The 15,299-nt window shown below is 42.3% G+C and overlaps 2 protein-coding genes across 6 annotated transcripts; one reads left to right on the top strand and one right to left on the bottom strand.

The window, feature by feature from the left end:
• Positions 1-737: 737 nt before the first annotated feature.
• On the top strand, positions 738-10,424 carry stau1 (staufen double-stranded RNA binding protein 1). Of its 5 annotated transcripts, XM_061786497.1 has the most exons (16): positions 738-933; positions 1,992-2,016; positions 3,369-3,648; positions 4,852-4,973; positions 5,063-5,219; positions 5,335-5,485; positions 5,558-5,729; positions 5,798-5,890; positions 5,974-6,186; positions 7,221-7,364; positions 7,454-7,600; positions 7,688-7,763; positions 7,830-8,149; positions 8,231-8,353; positions 9,559-9,638; positions 9,718-10,424. In XM_061786497.1, the coding sequence occupies exons 3-16, from the start codon at positions 3,441-3,443 to the stop codon at positions 9,803-9,805; spliced, it is 2,094 nt and encodes a 697-aa protein (XP_061642481.1). In that variant the 5' UTR covers positions 738-933; positions 1,992-2,016; positions 3,369-3,440; the 3' UTR covers positions 9,806-10,424. The 5 variants fall into 5 exon arrangements, with proteins under 5 accessions (XP_061642481.1, XP_061642482.1, XP_061642483.1 ...); XM_061786498.1 differs by lacking the exon at positions 1,992-2,016 and having other exon boundaries at positions 3,427-3,648; XM_061786499.1 differs by lacking the exon at positions 1,992-2,016 and having other exon boundaries at positions 5,063-5,207.
• An 883-nt stretch (positions 10,425-11,307) lies between these two features.
• On the bottom strand, positions 11,308-14,930 carry rdh20 (retinol dehydrogenase 20). The gene is given in 6 exon segments (XM_061786276.1): positions 11,308-11,685; positions 11,776-11,907; positions 12,397-12,542; positions 12,665-12,763; positions 14,377-14,900; positions 14,903-14,930. Coding segments are annotated over 6 exon segments (1,050 nt in total). The 3' UTR covers positions 11,308-11,564.
• Between the last annotated feature and the right edge of the window lie 369 nt (positions 14,931-15,299).

Genomic DNA, 15,299 nt, shown 5'->3' with positions numbered 1-15,299 from the left:
GGTATTGTATTTTTTTGTTCCCAAACCCCTTTTTACAGTAACTTAAACGATAGTTGAACAAACTGTTATCCTTGTTTTGATTTCTTGCGTATATGTAATATGATGAGGCGATTAAACATGGTTTGTTTCACTGTCATGGCCCTCTAGGAAATCGTAACTAAAATGTGGGTCAAGTTTGACACCCCTGCACTAGGTGCTACCATTTCTTTGACATCTTACATCCCCATGTGTCATGATTGTTGTCATTTCCACAGCAGACATGCCATCTGTCAAGCTGACCGTAACTTTTAAAGCAAAAGTGTTATATCCAATGTGGAACATTGCAGAGCAAAAGCTACTACATGTGCCAATATTGAACTGAATGTAGTTGGAAAAAGCAACAACCCCATGTGCTGTGGTTGTTTCCACAGCAGATGTGGCATTTTTTAAGATGACTGGAGTTTAAAGCAAAGGTGCTTGAGTATGCAGTGCAGTATATTCCATAGCAGGGAACATTTACTATTCAGTAAAGGGACATTTAATATTGAATGAACCACATCCAAGGGCATTACAAAATGCAAAATGTACTGTAATTATTTGTTCCCCAAAAATCGGAAACGTAGTTATTTATAGCTTATTAGGTCACGAATATACTAGTTCGGACCATTAGAGATGAAATTGGGAACACTGTCAGGAATAGGAATACGGTATGTGTACAGTAATTTATTTGGGAAGTATTTCCTCTTGTCATGTCGTCACTTCCTGAATCCGGACGCTTGATCGGGCCATTCTCTTTAGTGTTTGCCTTGTCGCCCCATGTCCACCCCTCAATCGCCCCCATTTTGATTTAAAATAACATGAATGACCCCTTAAAAGAGGCAATTGAGTAATTTGGACGACATTGAACGAGTGCGTTCGATTGAGCAGCTTTAAATCTGACAGGAGGACATAAAGGTGAGGCTTTGTATTGTGCAGACTTTCGAGGCTAACGTAGCATAGCTAGCACTTTGGTCGACTGTTCGGGTCTCCGGTGGGGGGAGAAAAATGAGAATACGCTCCTACCTGTGTGTCGGAAAAAAAATGTCAGCCGCTGTAGCTTTTAGGCTGGTGCTTCTTCTTTGCGATGACACAATTGAAGCGCTTTAATTTGTCGTAAATTCGATATTAAAACAAAGGTTCTGAAGTGGTTACCTGCACTAGCGAGGACACTAGGTAAGGTAGCTCGGACGTGGTCTAGAGAGCAGTACTCACCCGGCGGCCTCGTTTCCTCTGCTGAGAAAAGGAGTTCTTTGTTGGAGGGGGAAAAGCCTTGTGTGCGTGTGTCAAAATGATGATTGAGCTCATGACTGTTTAAACCCTTGTGATCAGTTTGTCACTTACGGGATTATACTTTGTGTTACAAGTATGCAAGACATCAAAGACAAATGACAACGCTGGAATTCGTAAAGTCTACACAGTTGGGTTTTCTGGATGTAGACTCACTTTATTAGGTACTAGCAGGGGTGTCACTTAAATGGAGCATATATTGAAAATTCTGTTTTCCAGGGGCCATTTTGTCATCACATTTCTCTCCCTTGGGTACCACCAGAACGTGTCATTAATATATTCTATGACATTTAAACTCTGAAATAATTTTCCAGCGTCGTTCAGCTTTTAAAACTGTCTGCTCAAGATTTTTCACACAGTGGAAACATAAAGAAAGCTAAATGATATGACCAAATATTAGCATTCTGACAACTGCCTTTAAGTTGGAGCAAAGTGGGGTAAATTTTTCCTATTAGGGGCTCAAGTTCTACAAGGGCTAGTGCTGTGTGATGCGGCCTTCAAATAAAATCTTCTGTTTGCGTCGCTAAAATCTGATTCCCCCCGCCCCCCATCCCCATTCTTTCATACAAGAACATATTGACATTCAAAACGTGTTTTTTTTATTTTTTTATTTTATTTTTTCTCTTCTGGGATTTGTTTTATTTCTCCTGATATCAAACAAGCTTTGACATTTTTTTTCTCGCCAGCATTAATTTGCACCAACTTATACAGGTAAGTAGTGAGTCGATATGATACTAAAATGGTGACTTGTATACTATGTTTGCGTGAAGTAACTCAATACCAGTACAGAAAAGATACCATGACTAAAAGCAGTTGAATAATACCTGACAAAACAATTTCAAATTCTCTGTATTTTTTTATATTAGGCTTTGCCGGCGTGTCTGTCGGCATGCCAATGCTGTCGGCCATGTAGGCAACATAATATCAAATGACGCTGCGTGCGTCTGTAAGGTTCCCAGGAATGCGAGAGTTTGCAGCCATTTATTGTCTCTCTCTCTCCGTCTTGCACATACGCCGAAAAAAATGCAGCTGACTTCAGACACAGATTTGGGTAGGGTTGTTGCTGCATAAAAAAATAAATAATAAAACGCTGCTTAAAAAAGCGGCATCGTATTGTTGTTTACCGTGAGGTACCGTGGAATTTGTATTTATTTTTTTAAGCTCCGGGTCACCGTGCAACCTTGCAGCTGAGGCAAGGTGACTTTAGCAAAATATTTGTCACCTCAGGTAATAAGTTTCTAACATGTAATTGAATAACTGCTTTCGCAACGTATAATGGCCAGCATGTCTTGGGCAGTGTTTAGCGTCATTGTGGGATTGCTATATTATACTGTGTTCCTATTTTATCATACCGAATGCAATGTGAGATTGATGCTGTTAAGGTCGTCTGTTTCCCTAGCAGCAATTAAAGTCACAAGTCCTGGTAAATGAACTTGAATTTGGATTAATCATCCAACTGTGCCAATGGCCATACAAAATGTTATCAATATGAGCATTTTTATTTTTTTATTTTTTTTGCTTAAATGTTTTGGGGCCTTTCATCACTTTCGACTGAGGTTGTTTTTGTATAGTCTCGTGGGCTCTAGGCGTCCTTGCCTGTGTGTTAGATGTGGTACCCAGGAGTCCCATGTCATGTGTGGAGCACATTTACTCTTTGCTCCTCAGCTGTCCACCCCTGGCTACAGGACAGCCTGTCCAGCCTGCATGTCACTTTTTTGGTCTTGGGCTTGGATTCATGTTTTGTTATCCTTATGTTTGCACTTTACACCATCCACATATAGATCTTCCACTCATTACATGACTGACTCGAACTGATTATTCACATATGTATATCCTTTATTTAAATATTCTAATTTGCTTTAATGTCGTCTCATTTTGTTCAATTGTTTTTTTGTTGTTTTTGTTAATGTATTTTTAAAAAACTATTATTTGAGTATTCTTCATACACGGTGTGTCTCCCTTTTTGTTGCGGCCATTGAGCTGAGGTTGTAACAAAGGGTTCTACCGCAATCTTATTTCTCATGTTCACAACAGTGCTAATCGACCCTCTTTTCTATCAACAGTTTCCCCATCATTGCTACACTGAAAAGTTTCTTATCAAAGCTGTCCTCCCTGACAAAGCCAGAGCAGCAAGGATGTCCCAGCTCCAGTTCCAGTGTCCGGCCAGTCCCATGCCTGCGGCCACCGCCCCACTGCAGCTTGGGCAGCCTCAGCAGTCTCAGCCTCAGCCAGGCTTCAGCATCCCCTGTGCCACGAGCACGTTGGCGTCGGAGAGCGCCAGCCAGCCCGTCAGGAGCTCCGCTCTCCCTGCGGGCTCAGCCACGCCCTACACTACCATCACAGGTTTGTTTGTGCCTAATGTTTTCCTTGTTCAAATCGTCACCTTGATGAATCCATGAAATCTGCAGGAAATGTGAGAATAATACAAGTGTACACTGTTAACATACAATACAATATTTTTTAAGAATAATGCTAGTGATGGGTAGATCAGGCATCGTGAAGTGTTGTGGCACATTGGGCAAACTATTGATATGGTATGGACGCTTCCTCTTAAATATTATTGTACGTAACCATATGTAATGTTATTTAGGTTATTGTATGTTATATGTTAATCTAAGTTTAAAATACCTTAAAAATATATACTCTGTCAACAGAGTGAAAGTGTTGTGATTGTGAGATGTTTCTTATGTACTTGTCCTTGAAGAAGGGAGTTTAAAAACATTTGTTTTCCAGTGTTTTGGCATTGAGGCCATTCCTCTTTTTTAAAGCAATTTCTCCAGCTTTGGAGAAAGCAAAGCAAATTTATTCATATAGCGCATTTCATAATCAAGGTAACTCAATGTTATTTACATGATTAAAAGCATTTAAAAACAAACGATACTATAACGATAAGCGGTACAGAAAATGGATGGATGGACACGGTATACAGTACACAAGTATATACAATAAATGAACAAGTCATGTAAATGGACACAATGCTCCATCTTGTGATCGGATCGATGATCGGTTATCGGGTTGTTAAACTTGCTGATCGGTGATCGGCCCCAAAAATCCTGATCGTGTTAATCCTAATTGGAATACTAAGAAACCACAGCGGAAACTTAAAAACTCCACTGTGACACAGTAAAACTGTCCCGGCATAAAAGGGATACAGATCCTCTATTCTGCTTGACCGAACAGGACGCACACAAAAAAAAGTTAGCTAATTGAATATAGCCTACCACTGCTAGTTAGATTGAATTGTAATCCATAACAAGTGGTTAGGTTAGATGTAGGATATAAACAGCTGCTGGTGCTCTTTCAATTGCTTTATTGGACAAACGTGAACAAAATGCAGCAAACACCAGCACATTCTTAGCCTACCTGCTGATAACCAAGTCACTCAACACACGCACACACAAACACACGCACACAAAGACTGGCTAACACTAAAGCCAGTTAACAGCTGGCCAACTGTACATCCCCGTTCGCTCATTTTCATTTCACTCATTTATCTTTTAACCATTTATGGAGTTTTCCCAATTATTTATTATTTTGTTCTTCCAGTATCTAACATGGCAAACCCTAAAGAGAAGACCCCCATGTGTTTGGTGAATGAGTTGGCCCGTTTCAACAAGCTCCAACCTGAGTATAAGCTACTGAGCGAGCAAGGACCGGCTCACTCCAAAGTATGTGGGGAAAATCTTTCACAAACAAACTTAATTTTTTCATTATTATTTAAAAATGAAGCGCTTTTAATGTCCCTTGTTTTCATCAGATTTTCTCAGTGCGGCTCACACTGGGAAATCAGCACTGGGATTCCGAGGGGACCAGCATCAAGAAGGCCCAGCATTCTGCTGCTACATCTGCCCTGGCTCATACCGTACTTCCCAAGCCCACCATCAGGACACCACGCAACACAGGCAAGAACCCAGGTGGGCCTCTTCCACTGACTGCTCATGACAAATAAATTAGTTTTTTTTAATACGCTCTTTTATGTGCTTATATCATGATTGGTTGCTTTTGTGTGTGCTTTTATTTTTCTGGCAGACGGTATGATTCAAATCATGGAGTTGAACGCATTATGCTCAAAACTTTGTAAAAAGCCCATATACAAACCCATCAACCAATACCCGATGAGACCACCAAACATGAATTATGGTGTCCGTTTCGGGGGGCCCTATCAGCGCTCTATGCAACAGTAAGTTTGGCCCGTCTATCTTCCACTGTTTTTTTTAATTTGTTAAAGAAACACCGTTAATTGTGTGTCCAGTTACTACTACCCATTTGCCCCCATGGGACCAATTGTCTACCACATGGAACTATCCATTGGAGGCCAGCAGTTTATCGGGAGGGGACGCACGCGGCAGCTCGCCAAGCAGGATGCTGCCATGAAGGCCCTTAAAGTCCTGCAAAAGGTGCCCATATTGCAGCAAATGCCAGAGGTGAGAGGAGTGCAGTCAGCGTTTTAGTTAACCAATTGAGTCAGTCTTCATTGCTTTTTCTCTCACAGGTAAACGAAGAGCCCGAAGAAAACCTCAATAAGTCAGAAATCAGTCAAGTGTTTGAGATTGCACTGAAGCGCAACCTACCTGTAAATTTTGAGGTATTACACATTTTGAATTGGAGGCTCATTAGCAGCATATTGGCAGGGAGCTTCCCAGCTGTCAATATCTTTGTGTTATCCAGGTGTTAAAAGAAGAAGGCCCGCCACACATCAAGAGCTTTGTAGTGCGTGTTGCAGTGGGAGAGTTCACTGGAGAGGGAGAGGGTAAGAGTAAAAAGATCGCCAAAAAGTTGGCAGCTGCCGCTGTGCTCGGGGATTTGAAGAGGCTACCTCACATACCCAGCATGGAGAAGACGCTGCCGCGCATCAAGAAGAAAACCAAATCCATCATCAAGGTACACCTAAAATGTTGCACATGAAAGAGTTTAAAAGAGACTTGAATTACTTGTATCCAAAAAGTTGCATCTTTGGAGTGCCTGTCCACCCATCAGGTCAACAATTGCTAAATCTCTCCTTTAATCATAGCACAAAAATTAGTGAAAAAAACTGCGTAATGTCTTCTTTCATCATAGCACAATTGTAACAAATAAACTTGATCCATTAAATGGCAACTTAATGATCAATTAGTAGTTAACATTGAAATGTTTTGGCCATTAATTTAACATGGCCCAAAATACAAAAAAAATCACGTTTTTCCACAGCAAACATCATATTAGCTTCCCTGTTTAAAATAGAAAAGGAAAGACGCATGAACTGGTGGATTAAATGAATGTCCTCACATTTAAGTGCATTAGCCAAGTGTTACGGAATAACCCAACTAGAGTGTACTGATTCTTGATGAGATGTCAACACATGAAATAAAGGACCTACCAAGTGACAGGCAGTCGCGCACACACTGTCTGTGTTGTAGGTATGTATGTTTTGCAATATATATTTTTTATGGAGTAAAACAAAAATTTGCAAAGGTTGATTTGAGGCAACTGGAGTTTTCTTGATTGCTCAAAACGTTTCACCTTTTGTCCAAAAGGCTTCTTCAGTTCTAAAAAATTAAAAATGACCCTGCATCGCTTCATTGAGCATTACATGTCGTATGAAACACGACATCCGCTTATGCAGTATTTCAGGAGACCAGGAATCTGCAGATTTCCTACATCTGACTGACAAGTGTTTTGTTTCGTAGTCAGACCTCATAAGCTCCAAATTTGATATTTCCTACTTCATTAAAGTCTTGATCACAGCTTTCCTGTTACATTTTGTCTGCAGACCATTCACTTGCTTGATCCTAAATGACTGGCTTCCTCTGACAAGTAATGAAATTATTTAATGCTTGTTGTGCTTGAGGACATAATAACAAGATATCTTATCTTCAAGATGAAAAATGAGTTTCAGTGAAATGAATCCACGTCAGAATCCCACGTGTTGCCCACAGTTGCAGACAAGCCCGGAATACGGCCAGGGAATGAATCCCATCAGTCGTCTGGCTCAGATCCAACAGGCCAAGAAGGAGAGGGAGCCAGAATACAGCATGGTGACGGAGAGAGGACTGCCGCGGCGTCGGGAGTTCGTCATGCAAGTGAGTCCGTGGCAAAACCACACGTCAATCATCTGGCGTAGTATGTTCGCCTCTTTTAATGCCTGTCGCCTCAATGCTTTTGTTAATAGGTGAGAGTGTGCGGCCAGTCTGCGGAGGGCATGGGGCCGAGCAAAAAGGTGGCCAAGAAGAACGCGGCAGAGAAAATGTTGGAGATTCTGGGATACAAAGTGCCTCAGCCTCAGCCCCCTAAACCGGCACTTAAAACTGAAGAGAGGGTATTTTTTTACCTTTTTAGGTCATCTAAAAGCACGACCCTGTTTGTATGTGTAATCTTAAATGTGTGTTGTTTGTGGAATCTTCAGACCCCCGTGAAAAAGCCTGGTGATGGACGCAAAGTGACATTTTTTGAGCCTGGCTCTGTGGAGGCGGTGCCACTGGGTGAGTGGTAGTGGTTGAAATGTACAAATTGTTACTCTTGTCACAACCTCCCACCAAATCTTCCAGGTTCCAAGGAGGAGGAGTTCCGCTTGCGTTACTTGAGCCACCAGCAGCTGCCTGCGGGGATCCTACCCATGGTACCTGAGGTGGCTCTAGCGGTCGGTGCCTGCCAAGGACCCCAGGCCAAGGACTACACACGAGCAACACCAAACCCAGGCAAGGCCACCGTGACTGCCATAATTGCCAATGAGCTGCTGTACTCCGGCACCTCCCAGACAGCTGAGACGATTCGAAAGAGCAAAAATATCCTGACCCAGACGCCCCACGGGCCCCTCACCAGGCCCTCAGAACAACTCGCTTATCTTGCATCTGTGCAGGGTCTGCAGGTAGCCATCTTCAAAGCCTTTAGTCACTCAATCAGCTCAGTGTTGTGTGCTTCACACTTACAAATTCTTATTTGTTTGCAGGTGGAATACAAAGATTTCCCTAAAAATAATAAAAACGAGTTAGTATCACTGATTAACTGTTCCTCCCATTCACCGCTCATCAGTCATGGAATGGGAAAAGACATAGAATCCTGTCATGATATGGTAGGACAATCGATACATAAGCTCATTTCTGTACTACGGCTTATACAGTGGAACCTCCAAACAGTGTACAGTTCAAAGGTGTGTTGCTGGCAGGGGCACACAACCCTTTGGTGATGCCCCCTGAAAACCAATTCTCGACCGGGTGGAAGGTGGAGAGGGTGGAAATCTTTCCTCCTCAAATTACATTTTTCCAGACGCGAAATTGATTTGTCGACGGAGCGGTGAGGCGGGTGTGGCGTTTGGATCCCCCCCGAAACCCGTTTGGATGCACCCCGCCCCCAAGTCCCTCTGCCTTCCCCTTTGCACCTCCAAAGTTTAACATAATCCATTTTGGGTTTGTTTTCTGGTCAAATTCAAAGTTGTTGTAATTTCAATAGTTTTTTCGCATAGGAAATGATGTAAAGGGAATTAAATCTTTTTGAGTTAAACTGTCACCATCATAAAAACTTAATTCATTTGCCATATACGGAACATCACGTGACCAAACCCAGAAACGGGCTCGCGGACTTCCTGTGTATGCTGCAATAACAAGCATAACTACAGGTTGATGACATGATTATATGAAGCCGAACTTGCTAAAATGTTGCTTTCTTTATAGATGGTGTATTTGGACAAAAGTTAAATATGTGTATTTTTTTATTTGTACAAATGTGTTATACTGTATGTAAACACAAACAAAGCCTAAACATCGAACATTGACCCCCCCCCCCCCCCCCCCCCCCCATTTGTTTTCTGTTTTTTTCCCCATTTTTTGTTTTCTTTTCTTTTTAGGGGTGAATAAACCGGATACGCTTATTCGTGGTTTATCCACCCTTATTCAAGAAGTTTTAAAACAAACATTTCAAGGCAATTATAATGGCTGGCAATTATGCGCAGATTTTTGCTCTTCACGGTCCCTAATGAATCAAGCAGACACTATACAGTTGGATTTCGAACATGAAAATGAAATATTCTTAGTTTTAAGATTGTACAAAAACTCACACAGCGCAAGATGTTTCTGGATGGGCGGGAGAGTGTGGTGCCTACATTTTGTTTGAACTTCTAATTTTACCACTAACTTAGACTTTGGAGGTTTTATTGTACAAGCAAACAACTACCTGAAGTAATTGTATTTTGTGCATTGCCTGTTTACCTGTAACCAACAGTCATTTAATTTGCATGAAAAAAAAAAAAAAACTGTAACTTACTGTTCTTCACCTGTACAGGCTGCACTTAATATATTGAAATTGCTCTCGGAGTACGACCAGCTGTCAAACGAGCGAACAGGAAACGGAGCAGCCTCTGGGTAAGCTTCCTTTCTTTATAGTCAGACTTAAACATGTCCATGTAAATGGCTACTCATTAACCAGGCTCGTTTCCAACAGATGTGGCAAACAAGCGGTTGCGGTCGAGCTGCACCCCAAACCAGCTAACTCAAGCACACTGGCCCAGCCACTGGACGGCAGCGTTTAGACCATCATGTAGGCTTGAGTGTAAAAGCACTAGAGTAAACTTGAAGACACTGTGTTCAAAAACGCTGCAGATACATTTGGCGGCCGTACACGCTCAAACGTCAGTCATGTTCACCGTTGCACCATATTCACAGTTAAACAATTGAACTGAACATTTTGGTTTTGCTCTCCTTGATGTTGTTTAATTGTGCATTCTTTTGTTGCTCTGTAGTTGAAATAGCTGCATCCTAGCCAGTGCTTTGGGGCTTCACTTGGAGGGATAAACTGTGAAATATGTCCTGTTGATGCTTGTTTTTAGGTATTCTGTGTTATTAACCCTTTAAGGTTCTACATGAAAAAGTCCCAATTCCTTTTCTTTTTTTTATTCCCCTAATCCTGGTCTAGGGTGCAGCTGTCGATGTTCTTGCAGTGCTTTTGTTCAAAAACCACAAGTGAGGTGTTACTGACATTTACTGTGCAGGGCCAGGAAAAAATGTTTTACTGTAATTGTAGCCTGTGATGTAACGTGATGTTGTATCCACTGTGTATGGTTGGGCAGTCTTAACTCCCTTTTTCCTCATTTGTCAGCCTCCTGTCTCCTCAAGATAATTAAACCTGCGTGCTCTTACGCACAAAAGAAACATCTGTGTTATCTTGTCTTTTTTCTTTCTTTCAAGATCAGCGAATGCTGGACCCGAATGTTGTCATCCTACATCGGAAACATGACAGCGAGCAGGGGAAAAGTCAGCTTAAGCGGAATACTTGCATACTGATTTTTAACATAAGTTTTTTTTTTTTTTTTTTATATGAGAGACCTTACACATGAAGAATCGCTGTGCGTTTGCTGCCATCCGTTTCACGGCACAGTAGGTGTCAGTGGCTCATGCAAATTATCAAGTCTTTATTTTTATTTTGCTTTGAGGCTTATCTTCATCTCATTAGTGGTTTGAATAAAATGATTTCCAAAAAAATTACAAATAAATTGTGTCGCAGGAAAAAGCTACACTGCAGGCAGGGGGTTGGCAAAGGAACTCATTTGGGTGGCATTACCTTCAAATGTCCCCAAGATGCCAATAGCATAGCAAGTACGTGCCAAAAGAGCTGTATGGTGTGCATATGGCAGAAGGTACAATTGAACTGTGTGTCCACCTTTGCCTGTCGTCAGCCTCACAGTTCTGAGGACCAGGGTTCAATCCCCGGCCCCGCCTGTGTGGAGTTTGCATGTTCTCCCCGTGCCTGTATGGGTTTTCTCCGGGCACTCCGGTTTCCTCTCACATCCCAAAAACATGCATTAATTGGAGACTCTAAATTGCCCGTAGGTGTGAATGTGAGGGCGGATGATTGTTTTTTTCGATGTGCCCTGCGATTGGGTGGCAAACAGTTCAGAGTGTACCCCGCCTCCTGCCCGATGACAGCTGGGATAGGCTCCAGCACGCCCGCGACCCTAGTGAGGAGAAGCAGCTCAGAAAATGGATGGATGGATAAAATATGTGACTTGACAAAGGTCAGGAAACACTAAGACAATGGAGGTCACTTCTTTAATTTTATAAACATACAGCACAGATGTTACAGAGTTGCATCGTTTCCTTTTTTTGATTGAACAAAACTGTAGGGCTGATAACCACTTGTTTGAGTCGTCATCTCGCCTTCTGCATGTGTTTTGACCTTCAGTCTGTGAGTAGTGAATCCTGAAAGTAGCCCAATTCTCTTTTTTCATCTGACATTGCAGAATGACATTTTGCATGAAATGTATTATATTTTGACTTGCAAAGACAAGAAACCTATGCAAGCGAGTTGACACCATTTAACATTTGTTTCTTCTTGGCATCAATGAAGGGATACATGCACTTGTCGGAGCCCATGAAACGATACGAAACCACATTGGATTCCCATGGCAGCAACCTGAAAGAAGGTAAACCGTTAAAAATATATACGTATAGGCAATAGGCAGGTTTCGGTCGGTGTGTGAGCTGGACGAGATGTGGCACTGACGCTCTGCATAGGACAGCCAGGTAGGTGAGACGTGGAATGCACACTAGGGGTTGATCTATGAGGATGGCGTTCATGGCTTGCTCCACACAGTACTGAGGATCCAGAGGAGGCAAGATGAGCTCCATCTCCTTTCTGTTAGCAGTCACCAGAATTTAGTAGGAAATTGTACAAAATGGGAATACCACAGTAGTCCATTGGTAGGTAAATACAGTGGGTACGGAATGTATTCAGACCCTCTTAAATGTTTCACTATCATATTGCAGCCATTTGTTAAAATCATTTAAGTTAATGTTTTTCCACAATGTACACACAGCAGCCCATATTGACAGAAAAAAACAGAATTGTTGAAATTTTTGCAGATTTATTTAAAAAAAGCTTTATTATTAAACAGCTTGCAGCCTCTTTTGTGAAATTTTGTTCACACTGCCAAACTGCTGCTAGTTGTAAAGTGAGCTGAGTTCACTGGCGCCGTACAACACTTGTATCTCAAATTGTTGGTTCCAAGTCAAAGCAAAAATTCAGCCCGACGACGGCTCGTACCTTAAAAAACTCGTAAATTGGGTCACTCGTATCTCGAGGCACCACTGTACTGGTATGGAATTAGCAATAATGCTGACACACCTTATCTGGCAGCCCTCAAACATGCCTGTGTCCACGATGTAAGGACACACCAGCGTGGTCTTCACTCCCTCCACTTCTTCAGCCAGCAGCTCGTGAGCAAGAGACTCATGGAAACCCACCGCAGCAAACTTACTGGCACAGTAGTCCTGTCTCAGGTGGAAGAAACACATCCATTTATGCTAGACTTGTCTGGAAAAACATCTGAAATTGCTGTGTTTGTGATAAATGTTGAAGCTGTGTTGCAGGTTGTCCTCCAATCCTGGTTTACCTCTACGCAACCTGTGCTGAAGAGGCCCAACACGCTGGCGATGGTCACGATGTGGCCGTGATCCTTGGCCTTCATCTGAGGCAGGAAGGCCTTCACTGTCTGGTACGCACACACAAAGTGACGCAGAGGTACGTAATGTTCAACCGTGACTTAACTGAATGTTGCTCAACGTGAAGGGATGCTTTTGTTGCATGAGCAGCTTCGCATTAAGAGGATTGTGAGTAATGCTGAGAAGGGGGATTGTGTTTGTGCACTATATTTTTTAGCAACAATAACCTGCTGTGTGCCAGGAGTTGAGGATGAAAATGTATTTTGCAATTCAAGTTTTTTTTTTTTTTTTTTTTTTTTTTTTATTATAACCCTGCCTAATTTAGTATTGGTGGATCAGCCTGGACACCTCTTAAACTGTGGTGGCTCTAGAGTCACTAAACATTTATATGGTTTCACTGTTCTAACGGTCCTCTGAGGGAAATCATAACTACAAGGCGGCCCGAGACAAAAAAGAGTTTGACACTCCTAGTCTAGATGTTAATCTGGTAAAAAAAATAAAATAAATGAAAAAATAAAATAAGGACATTTCTAAATGACCCCCAAATTTAGGAATCGCAGAATTTAATGTGTTGCCTGGAAATACGAGTTTAATTCAGTCTGTAACCATGCTCGTAACTCAAACACTCTAATCTAATATCATCTTTCCTTATTGAAATGAATAAAAATTCCATTATTCCATTCCAGCCTCCCCCTCAATTTTTTTTAAAATAAAAAAATAAGTATAGTATTGTACTCTAAAAAATACAGTAATGACATAATTAAATAGAATGTAATAATTAAATAGTTTTTGCCACAACCGAGGGCAATGCGCAATGTCCACTGAACTGAAGAGAATCAGTTTATTGCCCTCTTGTGTGTGTGCCTTGGCCACAGGGGTGAGGAGGTGTGTGTGCCGGGTGGGGTGCTAAGTCAGTCTTGACAGAGGGTAAAGAATGTATGCCTGTGAGTATTGTCTTATCTCTGCATGTGTTGCACCACCGTTTTTGTTTAAATATCCGTTACTTAAATGGTTATAACACCGCAACACCACTGCTATTTGTTAGCCCGTATATGGCGTTTTGCATTGTTTGTTAACTTGCATAAGGCAATACTATGTGGTTGTTTTAAAAACATAACATGCAATGCTCTTTGTTTTCTGTTTTGGTTGACAGTAAACCTCAACTGGGAGTGGCAATAAACAGCTTGAAGAATTGTTCACTATCTGCCAAATTGCGGCTCTTTATGAAGTGAGTTGAGTTGCATTCATTGCCACCGTACAGCGTTCGTATCTCAAATGTATGCTCGCAAGTCAAAGGAAACAAATCATCTGTATCACGTAAAACTCCTAAATCGGGTAACTCGAATCTCAAGGCACCACTGTATATACAGCGGTGTGTTTTTATGAAAAACTGGGTGTCTGGGTGACCCTAAACCTTTGCAAAAAGCAGGGGTGTCCAACTCATTTTGGTTGCAGGCCACATTATAGTTATGGTTTCTCCCAGAGGGTCGTTATACTGTAACTATGAAACCATGTAAATACTTAATCGCCTCCTCAGATTATTACATGGACACACAAATTGATGGATAACTAGTTTTGAAGTCAGAAGTAATGGATAATAGTAGGTTCCACTATTGTTCTAGTTGCTGTAGAAAAAAAAAATGCTTGAAATGGTGTGTCTCACCCAGAAGAGTCCGAGACAGTTGACCCTCATGGTCCTTTCGATGAGCTCGTCCGGACAGTCCAGCACTCGTTGGCCAGCCACCACTCCGGCGTTGTTCACCAGCATGGTGACATCCCGACCCAGGTCCTTCCGCACCAGATCGGCGTAGCGATACACGTCCTCCCTTTTGGTGACATCCACAGTGTAGGCGTGCGCCTTTCCCCCCAAGTCGCGCACCAGGTTGGCTGTTCGCTCGTTGGTGGCGCCGTCCACGTCCCACAGCACCACCTCGGCACCTTGCTTGGTGAACTCCTGGGCAAAGAGGCGACCCAGGCCTCCTCCCGACCCAGTGATCAGCACCAGCTCGCCGTCGATGGGCTTGACGCGCGGTCGCAGGACGGCCCGCAGGGTGTTGCGCAGGATGAAGTAAATCATGTCCAGCAGCATCATCTGCAGGTCCATGAGGAATATCATCATTGCTCGGCTCGGCTCTTGCTGACGTTCACAAAGGACTGAGTGTGTTCGTGCGAGCGGCCGAGCTGCTATTGGAGCCGTCTGTGGCCCTCAGCCTCCATCCTGCTGGTTTTAAACACTCTCCTCCCAGATTAGAAGAAATACCTTCAGGTCCTCGTTACTGCTGCTCTAAGCTGTCAATGTATGCACTACCATCAAGGAAAATAACATGCAAGTATATGGAATGTAAGTTTTTGTAAGAAGATGTCACAGCTCTCGATGTACACGTGAAACATGTACTTACACTAACCAAACAGTTTATTAGGTAGCCCGTATTTAAACTGTAACAGCAAAATCATCTTTGGTAGACAGTGTGGAGTATTAAAGTGAACAGAAATGCATAACAGGTCACATTAATGTCTTATATTTTGGTTCCTTCATAACCCAAAATGTAATGAATTGCTGACCAAACTTTAAAACAAAACACTTCA

The sequence above is a fragment of the Phyllopteryx taeniolatus genome, chromosome 9 (assembly GCF_024500385.1).
Source record: "Phyllopteryx taeniolatus isolate TA_2022b chromosome 9, UOR_Ptae_1.2, whole genome shotgun sequence".
Taxonomy (NCBI): domain Eukaryota; kingdom Metazoa; phylum Chordata; class Actinopteri; order Syngnathiformes; family Syngnathidae; genus Phyllopteryx; species Phyllopteryx taeniolatus.
This window is presented reverse-complemented; position numbering and strand designations above follow the sequence as displayed.

Bases quoted from the DNA above. Each gene is read 5' to 3' on its own strand.
- stau1 (XM_061786498.1), top strand. From the start codon at position 3,441: ATGTCCCAGCTCCAGTTCCAGTGTCCGGCCAGTCCCATGCCTGCGGCC. The intron at 4,974-5,062 runs GTATGTGGGGAA...TGTTTTCATCAG, and splicing joins AAGGACCGGCTCACTCCAAA to ATTTTCTCAGTGCGGCTCAC. The intron at 6,187-7,220 runs GTACACCTAAAA...TGTTGCCCACAG, and splicing joins AAACCAAATCCATCATCAAG to TTGCAGACAAGCCCGGAATA.